The sequence below is a fragment of the Schistocerca serialis genome, chromosome 5 (assembly GCF_023864345.2).
Source record: "Schistocerca serialis cubense isolate TAMUIC-IGC-003099 chromosome 5, iqSchSeri2.2, whole genome shotgun sequence".
Classification (NCBI taxonomy): Eukaryota; Metazoa; Arthropoda; class Insecta; order Orthoptera; family Acrididae; genus Schistocerca; species Schistocerca serialis.
Window position 1 is genome coordinate 379,762,881 of NC_064642.1, and position 14,071 is coordinate 379,776,951.

Below are 14,071 nucleotides of genomic sequence, written 5' to 3' on the forward strand. Positions count from 1 at the left end.
AAAAAAAAAAAAAAAAAAAACACACACAACTTCATGAAACTGAATGCATAGTGCTAGATGATTTTGCAGAAAATTTTACATTTGTGATTCAGGATGCAATACAAGGGTACCACTGGGTCAGTGACCAGGCAACAGTGCATCCATTTATTCCTACTTTAAAAATGAGAAAGATGAAGTTTGCAGTTCTTCAATTTGGATTCTAATCGACTACTTGGAGCACAGCACTGTGGCTGTACATGTAATAAATCACATAAAAGAAAATTTTCCCAAGGTTGAGAAGCTGATATACTTTTCAGATGGAAGCGGTAGTCAGTATAAGAACAAAAAGAATTTTTCAAGTCTGTGCAACCACAAAGTAGACTTTGGGTTAGAGGCTGAATGGCACTTTTTTGCATCTTGCCATGGTAAAAATGCATGTGATGGAGTAGGAGGTACAACAAAACGTGAAGTAAGTAAAGCCAGCCTACAAAGACCAACTTCAGACCAAATTCTCACAGTACAGTACATGTATGTCTTTTGCAAGGATAATATTAAAGGCATTACCTATGTTCTGATCAAGAAAGAAGAAGTGGTTTTGCATATGAAAACAACACTTCAAACCAAATTTGAAAATTGCATAGCAATAAAAGGATCAAGACATTTCCACAAATTCCTTGGCATTGCAGAAAACTTAGTTCAGTGCTATGTAACATCAGAAACTGAAATTTATGAGGATCCTTGTGTCAGTAAAATTACATCTCTGTCTTTAACGTTGAATGACATAGTGGCATGCGTGTATGATGGACAGTGGTGGCTTGCAGAGATTGAAAGAATAAGTTTGGAAAACAATGATGTATTTGTGCATTTTTACCACCCTGCTGGCCCAAGAACATCATTCAAGAAATTTACTAGTGACAAATTTTGGATACCAATGAAAAATGTTTTAAGGAACCTTTCAGTGCTTGAATGTCCGCCCCCGGTAGCTGAGTGGTCAGCACAACAGGCTGTCAATCCTAAGGGCACGGGTTCGATTCCCGGCTGGGTCGGAGGTGTTCTCCGCACAGGGACTGGGTGTTGTGTTGTCCTACTCATCATCATTTCATCCCCATCAACGCGCAAGTCGCCGAAGTGGCGTCAAATCGAAAGGCTTGCACCAGCGAGCGGTCTACCTGACGGGAGGCCCTCGTCGCACGCCATTATTATTGCAGTGCTTGAACTTCAGCCACTGGGAGGTCTTACACTACATCGCAGAAACTGTCTGAGGAAATAAGAGTCCTTAACATTCACCACCAGGTTTAGGAACAGTCAAATTTCGAAGGATGTTAATTGAAAATTTTTATTTCACATATGTCAAAGTAATATAAATGTTAATTTCAGTGATGTTTCCACTTTTTGTATATAGTTCAGTACCTTACTTCAATAATAATTGATTATATCCCGCCAATATCACACATGAATAGGCAACAGCCGTAAGATCAGTTGTAGAGTAATGTGAATTATCTCCTCATTTTCAAAAACTCGTATCTTTGTTCACAGTCAGATATCAATGTTGAAATTTTTGCAGTATGTTGCTATCATATAGGTGTACAAACTGTGCAAAAATCATATTTTTATATTCAGTCCCACCTGAGATAACTAACCCCAAACTTTACAAAAAATGAAAATTTTCAAGTTTCAAAAAGTCATGAAAAATTAAGGAAACATTATTAAGAGTTCTTGCTCTATATGAGGCTAGTAGTGTATGATATCTAATTATAGGAAAAAATATACTCTCGTAAATCACTCCTTGTTTGTTATTTTTGGGCCTAAAAAGTGGATTTTTGAAAATTTGGATACCAAACTTTGGAGGTCATTTTGACTGGTTATTTTTGAATTTAGGGTATTTTGTGTAATAGACAATGTTGTAATTTAACCCAGTGCAGAGATATTAATATTTTTGCCAACGTCTCTAAAATGAAACATCGTCACGCACTTACAAACAAAAATGTCCGCCATTCAGTAAAGGTGACAGTTAAAATTAAAAAGAAAAAACTGTTTTGTACTTCTCAATTATAGGGTAATCACACATAAAAAATTAAAATATTTAAAAATGGTCAAGCAACCAACTTAATTTTTACTGGACCACTTCATTTGGACTCAACCAAGAGCCAAGGCTCAATGCATAATTAAGGAGAGCAAGAAAAGGGCATGACAAGTGTTCCTGGATTTTGTCAACTGTTCCACTTGTTCTATGAAAGTATGGGAACCCATCAGCAGGATTTCTGATAAAAGCAAGCGTTTACCAATAGCAGCAGTGCTGAAACAGAGACGTCTCCAAACAGCATCTGAGACATCGATGCTGGCAGAGAGTTTTGCACAAACTACTGCCACTGCCAGTCAGGATCCAAAGTTTTGTCACTACTGTGCGACTGTAGAGGAGGGGGGGGGGGGCAATTGGACTTCAGATCCAACAATTCTGAGGCTTACAACTACCCTTTCTCCTTGTCGGAGCTGGAATCGGCTCTGCCTGAGACTCATGATACTGCACCCGCCGTGACCAAATCTGGTACTGCATGCTTTGACATTTGCCAGCAGCATCAAATGAAATACTCCTCGAATGTTTTAATCTTATATGGTAGACAGGTAAATTCCCCAACTTGTGGAGAGAGACACTTTTGATACTTCTCCTCAACCCAGGAAAGGACCGCACATGTCCTACTAGTTATTGGAGTATCACCTTAACAAGCTGTGTAGGGAAGACCCTAGAGGGAATGGTTAACCTTTGTCTGGTCTGGTTGTTAGAGACCAGGGAACTCCTTAGCTACTTTCAGTGCGGTTTCTAGAGATTTCGTTCCACTGTTGACAACCTGATACTGCTAGAGATGGCTATTCAGGAGGGTTTCCTGTGTAAACGTCACTGTATTGGCATATTCTTTGGTATCAGTGAGGCATATGATATTATTTGGAGACACTCTCTCACAACTGCATTCATCACCACCTCCCCATCTTCAAATGATCTTTTCCTTTCAGCGGTTTTTTAGGACCCGAGTTGGTGATATGCTGTCAGATCGTTCTGAGCAGAAGAATTGTGTTCCTCAGGGCTGTATTTTAAGTGTTGCCCACTTTACCAAAGACATAAACAGTCTGGCATCTAAGGTAAGGAGTCCTTTACAGTGCTCCTTATTTGTGGACGATTTTGCTGTTTTCTGTTCCTCCTCCAGTGTTGCAACAGCAAGCTGTCATTTGCAACTTACATTGGAGAGTTTATAGGAGTTGGTGCAAAGACAAGTTTCCTATTTTCTGGAGATGAGTTAATGTGTGTGCATTTTAATCGTTCTCGTATTTTTAATTTACCTGTCTTGCAGATGAGGTACACCATCCTACATTTTAGTGACTCAGTAATGTTTCTGGGCCTCATTTTTTACTGTTAATTGTGGTTGCCACAACTGAGACACCTAAAAGCCAGAATCCTGAAAGCACTGAATATATTAAAGGGCCTTAGCCACAGATCTTGGAGAGCAGTCAGGGTGCATCTGCTCTAGTTTTATAGGGCTTTCGTGCATTCACAGCTGAACTATGGGTGCACAGTGTACGGATTTAAGATTGCAATAAAACACCTTATACATTAAGTATTATATGACATACATCATAAATTTTTCAATGGATTAAAAGCAGTTATGCTGTAAATATGACTTTAGAGATTTTCCAAAGGTTTTGGCCTCAGTAATAGCTTTTATGTTTTCAGGAAGTTTGTTACAAAGTTTAACTCACATGTGGAAAGTAGCTTTTTGGCACAGAGATGTGTTGATTTGGGTTATATGTAAATTTTTGTTTTGTCGTGTAAAGTGATCATGTATATCACAGTTTTTATGAGTAGTCTTTCTACTAAACTTTGTGGTGCCAGTTCGCAGTGTGATTGAAGTTCGTAGATGACATTTATGCTGAATGAAATCTTACATAATTTTCAATTTTTTTGTATCAGTTTAACCCTATTACTCTAGTTTAAGTTGATGCACTTTGTCAAAAACTTGTGCAACATTCTGTGAAGTTTGCCTTTTATTAAGTGAGAGCTTTTTTCATACTCCCATAGATATTGAAGTATACAGTGAAACAATAGTATCAGCATTTCATGAGAATGTAAATTCCAGGATGAATAACGAGTGTTGCAAAGGCACACTTATGCCTCCCCTCCCCCCCCCCCCCCCCCAACCACCACACACACACACACACACACACACACACACACACACCTATTTTCCATTGTTGTTTTGGCAGTAATTGTTCCCCGTAAGTGCAATTTGTTTTCTTTTTAAAACCAAGGAGTATGAATTTAACAAGGAATTTGTGATACAATAACTAAGGAAGAAAACAGAATTCGAGCAAAGTATATGTGCAAAAGTAAATCAGCATGAGTTCTGATAAAACATAAACAATCAAGTAAGAGTGAGTTTAATGCAGTATATGCTGTTTATTGTGTGATATTGTGTGTGTAGTTGTCACCTTTGAAAGAAAATGTTCACTTACTGTAATGTATCTGTCTGTTTTGTAGGTTTATGTTGCCTTCTTAATATTTTTACTGTACACAATATGTGTTTAGAGCAAATAATGCAGTGCTGGTGGCGCTATACGAAGCTGTGCACCTGAACCGTAACTTCATAACAACACTTGCACACTCCCAGACTGAGACAAGTGCCCCACCATCGCCGAGCAACACTCTGGGCTACAATCAAACGGCCCCTGCTGCTGACCCAAACACTAATGGCGATCTCATCACAACACAGCCATCTAATCTCCTTGTCACGTTCTTCCAGTACTGGTGAGTATTCTGCCAAAGACATTTGCGGAAGCTGATGCCTAGTGTAATGGTTATTTCAGATTACTTATTTTCCTGTCATGGCTCCAATTGACAGAAATAATTCAAAGTAGTTTATGCCAAATTATGAGGTTCATTCAAATGAAACCTGGTCAATGTGTTTTCCTTCGCCTTATGCGTAAGGTGGCACCACATAACTTCGGATGTGGTAGCTCCATCTTTTGGTAGAGAGACTGACTTGTGCGCGCTGTTTGATGTTGCATAGCACCAGTGTGGTTTCACACCGAAGAGAAGGTGGTCACACAAGTTATCGTCCATGCAGATGAGTAAGCAGGAACAACGAGGAGTGATTCGATTTTATGAAGATGGTATCTGTTCTTTCGGGCATGTCCAAAAGAACAGATACCATTGGTGACTGTGCAGCTCTCTAGAATGAAATGATAATTAAATCAAGACCCTAAGCTACTGACAGGCATTGATATACATCAACAGGGACAGTTGAAAAATTGTGCCCCGACCGGGACTCGAACCCGGGATCTCCTGCTTACATGGCAGACGCTCTATCCATCTAAGCCACCAGAGACACAGAGAATAGTGTGACTGCAGGGATTCATCCCTTGCACGCTCCCCTTGAGACCCACATTCCCAACTTAATGTCCACACACTTGATTCTCGTAAGAGTTCGGGACTCGGTAAGATGGTCTGCCGCGAGTAATGAGTGTAATAGGCAGGGGCACTACAAATGTAGTGTGTGGACATTAAGTTGAGAATGTGGGTCTCACGGGGAGTGTGCAAGAGATAAATCCCTGCAGTCGCACTATCCTCGGTGGCTCAGATGGATAGAGCATCTGCCAAGTAAGCAGGAGATCCTGGGTTCGAGTCCCGATCGGGACACACATTTTCAACTGTCCCCATTGATGTATATCAATGCCTGTCGGCAGCTTAGGGTCTTGATTTAATTATCATTTGATTCAATTTTTGGTGGCGGAGGGAGCTGCAGGCCATGAACTGTATCGGCGGATGAAGGCTGTATACGGTGAGTACAGTCTGAGTCGTTCAAGTGTTGTGGAATGGTGCAAATGATTCCTTGAGGGGTGCAAGTCACTGGAAGACAATGCTTGTCCTGGACAGGCTCATCGTATCATCACACCGGGAATGATTGCAGAAATGAATGCTTTAGTCTTGGACAACTGCAGAATCACCGTGGACGAGATCCATCGGTTACTGGGTATTAGCGTGGACACCGCCCACACCATAATGCATCAACACTTGAACTTTTGAAAAATCTGTGTACAGTGGGTTCCCCACCAACTGACCGCCAAACAGAGCAATACTCTAATGGCGCTGTCTTTGAGTCATCTGCAATATTAGCATGAGGAGGAATACGGCTTTCTGTTGCATATTGTCACAGGATATGGTGTCACCATTTTGAACCGGATAGCAAGTATCAGAGCAAGCAGAGGAAACATGTGACTTCACCACCTCCAAAGAAATCGGAGGCCGTGCACACCAGTTCTGGTGAGGTCATGATGTCCTTCTTTTTTTACCATAGGAGCCAAGGGCCAACTGCTTTTCAAGTTCCTGGAACGGGGAACCACCATCAATGCCCATTGTCATCAAGCCACTTTACAGAACCTTAGACAAGCCATTAAGTCCAAACAATCACATTGTCCAGTGGCGTTATCCTCCTGCGTGTTAATGCCCGCTCATACACGGCCAATGCGGTGAAGACAACATTGCAGCAGTTTTGGTGGGAAATGCTGGAGCATCCACCATACAGTCCTGATCTTTCACCATGTGACTTTCATGCGTTTGGACCTCTAATACGAGCTATTCGTGGACATCAATTCACAACGGACGATGAAGTGTGTGACTGGGTCCAGGCCTGGATCCGATAGCAGCATACTAGCTTCTTCAAGGATGGAATCGACCTGCTAGTGTAGCAATGGTGTAAATGTGGCAACAGTTTTGGTGACTATTTTTGAGTATGTGTACTGTGTATAACTATATTTTTGAGTTAATAAAATCTTTACTATTACTTTACACTAGTGACCAGGTTTGATTTGAATGGCCCTTATATTTGCTTCCATGTAAGTCAAATTTGTTTCATGTTAAGCAAATCAGTTTCTGAATTAGCTAGTGAATTAAATAAAAAGTTAAGTTTTAGAGGGAATCATTCAACTCTCTTAGAAATGGCTGTCCAAGACTGTTGTCTTAAATACACCCCAATGATGGTGACAATGGGGAGGCTGGATCAATAATTAAACACTGAATACTGAGGCTGCATCTTACAGAAGTGACCAACTCTGCACAACTACTACAGGTGACAAAAGGTGACCTCAGGTGTAGTTGCAGAAGTGTCCTAGGTTAGTGACGCTCGTGACAATGCTTGTCGTCCACTGTAACTGGGAATGTTTGAATTCGGCTGTTTGAATTTTATCACTGCATCATGTGTGACAGTGACAGCAACATCTGTGACTCTTCTCAGCGAAGCACTGGAACAGGCACATTGGCTGCAATGAAATACTTATTATATTTTAAGAAAAATATGTGGTGAATAAAATTAATTCTTTCACATTTTACAGCCTGATATCTTCCCTCAATAAAGGACTGTATTTCTTTTCATTATCATCTTAGTAACTACACTGCATATAACTGAGTAAATAATTGCATAAAATTTTTGAGGAGTTGGCAGAGGTGAAAATGCATTGCATAGAATTTGCATGTGGTTCTCTTTAGATCATACATTTGTGCATATGAAATGCAGCCAACATATCAAAATTGTGTTTGAAGTTGAGAACAGAACAACATCTGTCTTAATTCTCAAGATTTTGGATTTTAAATGTGACAGACGGGTCAGGTCGGGTCACATCCATTTCTGTCACTGCACACAGGGAACTGTGTGGTTGTAAAAATAATCATATTTCATAAAGAGTTCAAGATATCAAAATGATAACACACAAAGAGGCATGTATTTTATTGTATGATGAAAACTCAAGACTTATTGGTCAATTGTTTGAATGGAACAGAAACGAGTTTTCCTGTAAATTACGCAATGGGCTTTGTGTGAGTTTTCATATCCAAACAAAGAGTGTGAAATGGACAAATGGATATCAAATTGACCAATGTGAGGTCTCGTTCTGCAAATAAATAAAAAAAGAAAGAATGGAAAACTAAACAAATGTTCAGTTACTTGAGAGTAATCAAGGTAATTACGTTAATTTAATGACTTGAGGGAAAATAGAAATATTTCATGAACAACTGCTGCTGCTAACTGTGTAACTGAAGTGTCAAAACATTCATCTCTTCAAGGCCTAGCTATTTTGCACATAAAAAGATACAGTGGTCTGTGATTTTTAACTGTCAGAAAGGCTTCCATGTGCCATTTATGCCATTGTTTAAAGTTTTACTAGCACATTTGTGTTTGATATATCTTAAAGGGGAACACGCACCAAAAGAACAAGCTTCAAGGTTAGGTTTTCATATTTATTTTAGTTCTTTCATAGATTACAAACTATGCAATTATGAATGACAGAAAGTGTATGTATCCTTCAAAAAAAGTATGAGGTGAATTCTTGAGCAATTTCACACATAATTGGCTTTTCTATGAAAAAGTCAAAGTGCTCAATGGAATGTGTATTCAGTCAGATAACCCATGAAAAGTTCGGTGCACAGCAGTGAAATTTATAATCATGCCTGTCAGAAATATTCAGCTGCGGCAATTTAAGCTGTGCTCTTAGGATCCTGCTCAGTGACATCCTCTGGGGGGAGGGAGGGGAGGGGAAATAAAAAGTAAAAATACAGCAAAAAAATTTTTGACAGGAATGTTATATGTGGAAGGTTAACTTTTCTTGTGGCTACACTGTATGTATATTAATTTAAACCATTAACTTTTCCTGTTTGTGTGTTGGTGCTACTTAGCATTGTAGTTGCTATTGGCCGACTACATCATTTATCCTATGCTCCGAATATCGATGGTATTGTCTGGCAAGATCACGTGACATAAGCTATGATCGGCTGACAAAATTACAACATGCAGTGCGATCTCATTCAGTGATTCAATAGGTAACGTGTTGTAGTTGATTGAATTTGCATTAATACTTTCAAATATGTGCAGTGTTAAATGTTGCCATGCATCAAATATCTTTCCAAAATGTGTTGTTTTTTCTGGGTTTCATTTCCTAAATTGTCAGGTAGATCCATGCCGGTGTACAAAACCTTTACCATTCAAAGGGTTGATTAGTTTTACGTCTCCAAGAGGCAGTATATTGTTGCTTAACATGGAAAAAATGTACTTTGACCTGGTAAAAATTATATGTTCACCCTGGGAAAAGTGTGTTTTTAAATGGGAACTCCAGGAAAGATCCAGGAATTTTTTTCCCTTGTCTGCATATATATCCTGAAAGAGTATGGATAAAACTTAGTACACACAACAGGTGATAGGACAGTAACTGAGTCAGCTAAAATATAAGAAGTAGCCGGGTGTGAACGTAGGACCCATAATGATCCAGATTACTAGCCTAAGAGATTACCACTAAACCACAGGCACCTCGATACTAGTCTTCTGTACTTGTTATGGACAAGCTTTCTTCTGTACTTAATGCCTGCTGAAAGTTTGTGGTCACATAGGAAACACTCATATTTAATTCATTGATGAGATATCATATGTACCTGTGTTCACCTCATATATTCAAAGAATATAGTTGGTGATCTTCATAGTTGATGATATAAATGATGGAATTCTCCATGAACATGCCTCCCTTCATAAGTTTCATGCACAGTGCTCTTTTTCCCCTTATTTTCTTGAGTAAAGCTAATTTTGTTGCCTTATTCTCGATCTACAACATTTTACAGTTTATGTGCGCCATTGTTTCGGGATACCCATGCATATAGCCTGATACTGCTGCGTGTAGCAGGAATGATGTGTGTCCAGATGTTGCGCGCTGTTGGTCACTTCTGTCACATACATAGAACACACTCTATGGACTTTCTGGATATGATCGGGTATCTAGCAGAGTACTACAGCTCTGTGCTGCATATGTTAGCTTAGTAATCAGCCACATTTGTATTTTTTCCTGTGGGAATGCAGTTTACTGAACAATGAAAGTACTTGATAGTGAAATCATGTTTTTTATTATTATTATTATTATTATTATTACTATTATTATTATTATTTATTTTGAGAGAAAGGGATATTGTAGGTAGTCTTAGACTTATTTCTATTCCATTGACATTTGTTAAAGTTATTGAAAAGGCTGTATTTACAGGATTTCCTTTGAGAAATGGTCAATATTCAGGGATATGACAGGAATGTTTACGAAACATGGGCTTTAAAATGGATGCCTTAAGAGATATAAGCAGTTTGTCATCTTCAATATTGCAAAACAGATTACTTCTGCAAGCTTTTTGCTTTCCATATTTTGAGAGGTGGTAGTATGGACCAAAACAAGAAAGAAGTGTTCAGTAAACATCGACTGTAAAATGTAAACCGTAACAGTTATGAGCACTTTTTCATTTTGACTACAATGAAACACATCTCTTCTTCTGAACAAATGCTCCTAGCTCTTAAGGTATGCATTTTAGAGCCCATGTTTACTGGAATATATATATATATATATATATATCTAAAAACAAAGATGATGTGACTTACCAAATGAAAGTGCTGGCAGGTCGACAGACACACAAACAAACACAAACATACACACAAAATTCAAGCTTTCGCAACAAACTGTTGCCTCATCAGGAAAGAGGGAAGGAGAGGGAAAGACGAAAGGAAGTGGGTTTTAAGTGAGAGGGTAAGGAGTCATTCCAATCCCGGGAGCGGAAAGACTTACCTTAGGGGGAAAAAAAAGGACGGGTATACACTCGCACACACACACATATCCATCCACACATATCCATCCACACATATACAGACACAAGCAGACATATTTAAATATGTCTGCTTGTGTCTGTATATGTGTGGATGGATATGTGTGTGTGTGCGAGTGTATACCCGTCCTTTTTTTTCCCCCTAAGGTAAGTCTTTCCGCTCCCGGGATTGGAATGACTCCTTACCATCTCACTTAAAACCCACTTCCTTTCGTCTTTCCCTCTCCTTCCCTCTTTCCTGATGAGGCAACAGTTTGTTGCGAAAGCTTGAATTTTGTGTGTATGTTTGTGTTTGTTTGTGTGTCTGTCGACCTGCCAGCACTTTCATTTGGTAAGTCACATCATCTTTGTTTTTAGATATATATTTCCTACGTGGAATGTTTCCCTCTATTATAACTATATATATATATATATATATATATATATATATATATAAAAACAAAGATGAGGTGACTTACCGAACAAAAGCGCTGGCAGGTCGATAGACACACAAACAAACACAAACATACACACAAAATTCAAGCTTTCGCAACAAACTGTTGCCTCTTGAATTTTGTGTGTATGTTTGTGTTTGTTTGTGTGTCTATCGACCTGCCAGCGCTTTTGTTCGGTAAGTCACCTCATCTTTGTTTTTATATATAATTTTTCCCACGTGGAATGTTTCCTTCCATTATATATATATATATATATATATATATATTGAAACTGGAAACTGGAAATGTTATATTCTCTTTGCTCTGTGACACACAGGGTGGATTAAACAAGTTGCGAACACTAGGCATCTTCTTTTATTGAACTAAGACATTTTATTGTGACACAAAATAATACTGTAGAAGTTGGACCATTATGGAAAAGAGTAGTAGGTCACAATTGGTTCCTCTATTACTTTGTAAGCAGACAAGAAGAGAACATTCTCTGCAGTAATGAGTATAGCTAAGTTCATAGCTTGTAGATAGATGCTAAATCACCATAAGACTTAGTTTTTACAGTTTTAACCAGAACTGATATTTTGGTGACACAGAATGTGTAAATGATTAGTGAGTCCGAACAGTGAAAATTCCTTGATATTCAAATAGATGGTAAGCTTTCATGGAAAGCGCCATGTTCAAGATCTTGTTCACAAAAAGAATGCTGCTATATCTATCATTAAAACATTATCTGCAAATCTCCACATCCATGGAATGTTTAAGTACATGAAAGTAACATCATAAAAGTTAGTCAGAGGTAAAATAAAATGTGATAGGCCAACACGAAAATTAGTTTTCTTTGCTTATTTTCATTCACTTATAACATAGGGCATTATATTATTATGTAACTCTTCCCACTGACAAAGGTTGTTTTTCGCTCAGAAATGGGCAGTTCGAGCAGTATGTGGCATATGTTCGCAAACCTCTTTGTCAACCCCTGTTGAGGAGGCTGGGAATTCTGACGTTGGCCTCTGAATACGTATTTGTTTTAATGTCATCTGTTGTTAACAATATAAGCTTGCTCTCAAGAATTAACTGCTTCTACTCGGTTAATTCTATGTGGAAATCCAATCTGCATTTGGATTGCATCTCGTCAACTCTTGTCCAGAAAGGTGTGCAGTGTTTTGTCGCATCCATTTGCAATAAGCTACTACAAAAATTTTAGCAATGGTCCACGCTCTTTTAAATCGAAATTTAAGAATTTATTTATGCCTCACTTCTTTTATTCTCCTGGAGAATTCTTTGAAAAAAAAATTAAGCAATTTCCAGTGATACATTGTTCTATATGCTGTTATATACTCAACATCTTGTTGTCTGCATAGGATTTATGTAAATTTTATTTTACCTCTGACTAACTTTTATGATGTTACTTTCATGTACTTAAACATTCCATGGATGTGGAGATTTGCTCCTCAATTTGACCCCATGAAAATTAATACAATGATCAATGAAAACCACCTCAGTAGTATAATTACATATTTATTGTCCTGCAACCAGTTTTGTTCGTAGAATATCTTCAGATTGCCTGCAGTTAAACAGAATAGAAGTTATGCTAACGCTGTAGCATCATAATGAATAAAATAAGCAACTTACAATGATAACAATCTTGTATCAAATCTTCACTGAGTTATGCTAATCATGATGTAAATGGTGTGGTTGTCATATGTAATGTTAAAGATCATACCCAGAAACAGTAATCACCTGCCAGAAGTATTGCGAGCAGGCATAGCATGCTACGTACAGTAAACTGTACAGACAGGCCCGCTCCAGAAGGGAGGTAAACATGTGAATACAGTACTTGGCCTCTGTTGAGTGTGATAGTTGATTTTTTATCACAATTGTTGCAAGCAGTGGCAGAACATTAAGTTCAGAACTGATGTTGAAGAGTAAAAAGTCACTAAACAATTAATTATAAATAGCTATGAACAAATGTTAAAAACAGAGTTATGTACACTAAAAAGGGAGTAGGTGACTACTTACACCAGACTGCATTGTCATTCAAAACGTATGACAGTAAGTGAATAATTATAAAAGAAAATTCCAAAGTAATTATGTAAAATATATCAGGAGTGGTAATTATGATCTCACAGAACAATTATAAGTCATGACTAACAAGATGCACTGGCATTGAAAACGTAAAAGAGCTAAAGCAACCAAACTGGTGGTTTTTGTCATACGTTCCTTATAAAATTACAAGCAAGCTGTGCTAAACTTGTTACAGTTATTTGCAGTGGAAGAGAACACATGCCATTGATTACATGAAACTATATCATCACTAGATTGATGAAGCCATTATATGTATACGGCCAATTGCGTATTAATTTCATACAACACAACAGAACCAGTAATTGTGATTATACAAAATAATCATGACAACAGAATAAAAGCAGCTACAACAGACAACATGTCATCATTGAACACATAAAAGAATTAACAATAACTAAACTGGGTAGTTCTTCTGTGTTGCTAACAAAAGTGAGCTGTGTTGAATTTTCTACATATCTGTATAATAAAAGAAGAAAGGCCAAAGCATATACAATATTGCACATACATTAGACAGGTGGAATAGTGAGTAACTGGTTACACAAATGATCAGGAATGTTTCACGTGGAACTAGACAACACCTCGCAAACATCACAGAACCAACTCTGGTCCGAATCACAAGCTCCTTACTCTGTAGGTTAAATGTCTCATTGGTATGTGGGTGTACGATACATCTTGAGTTGTTGGAAAAGAGGCAAAACCACGACTCATCCAGTTTCTGTGTTGATTGGCCAATTGAGGACATTCAGCTTTATGTGCCACTGTGAGCAATTGCCTTTTGTGAGGTATCAGACTACAAATGTCTGTTGCTTGTCCCTTAGCATTGTTTTTTCAGAACCTAGTTGAATTAGACTTACATTCCGGGACACCTGCAATTCCTGTTGAATTTGAAACCAGTTGTCATTGACAAGGTGTGACG

At 38.2% G+C, this 14,071-nt stretch overlaps 1 protein-coding gene across 3 annotated transcripts in view; it reads left to right on the forward strand.

Annotated features, from left to right (window-relative positions):
* Positions 1–14,071, forward strand: part of LOC126481394 (armadillo-like helical domain-containing protein 3) — a 110,541-nt gene that overhangs the window by 36,202 nt on the left and 60,268 nt on the right. For all 3 annotated transcript variants that reach the window (XM_050105122.1, XM_050105124.1, XM_050105123.1), the window contains exon 9: positions 4,556–4,774. In XM_050105122.1, the coding sequence (XP_049961079.1) occupies positions 4,556–4,774 (219 nt within the window). The remainder of the gene's footprint in view (positions 1–4,555; positions 4,775–14,071) is intronic.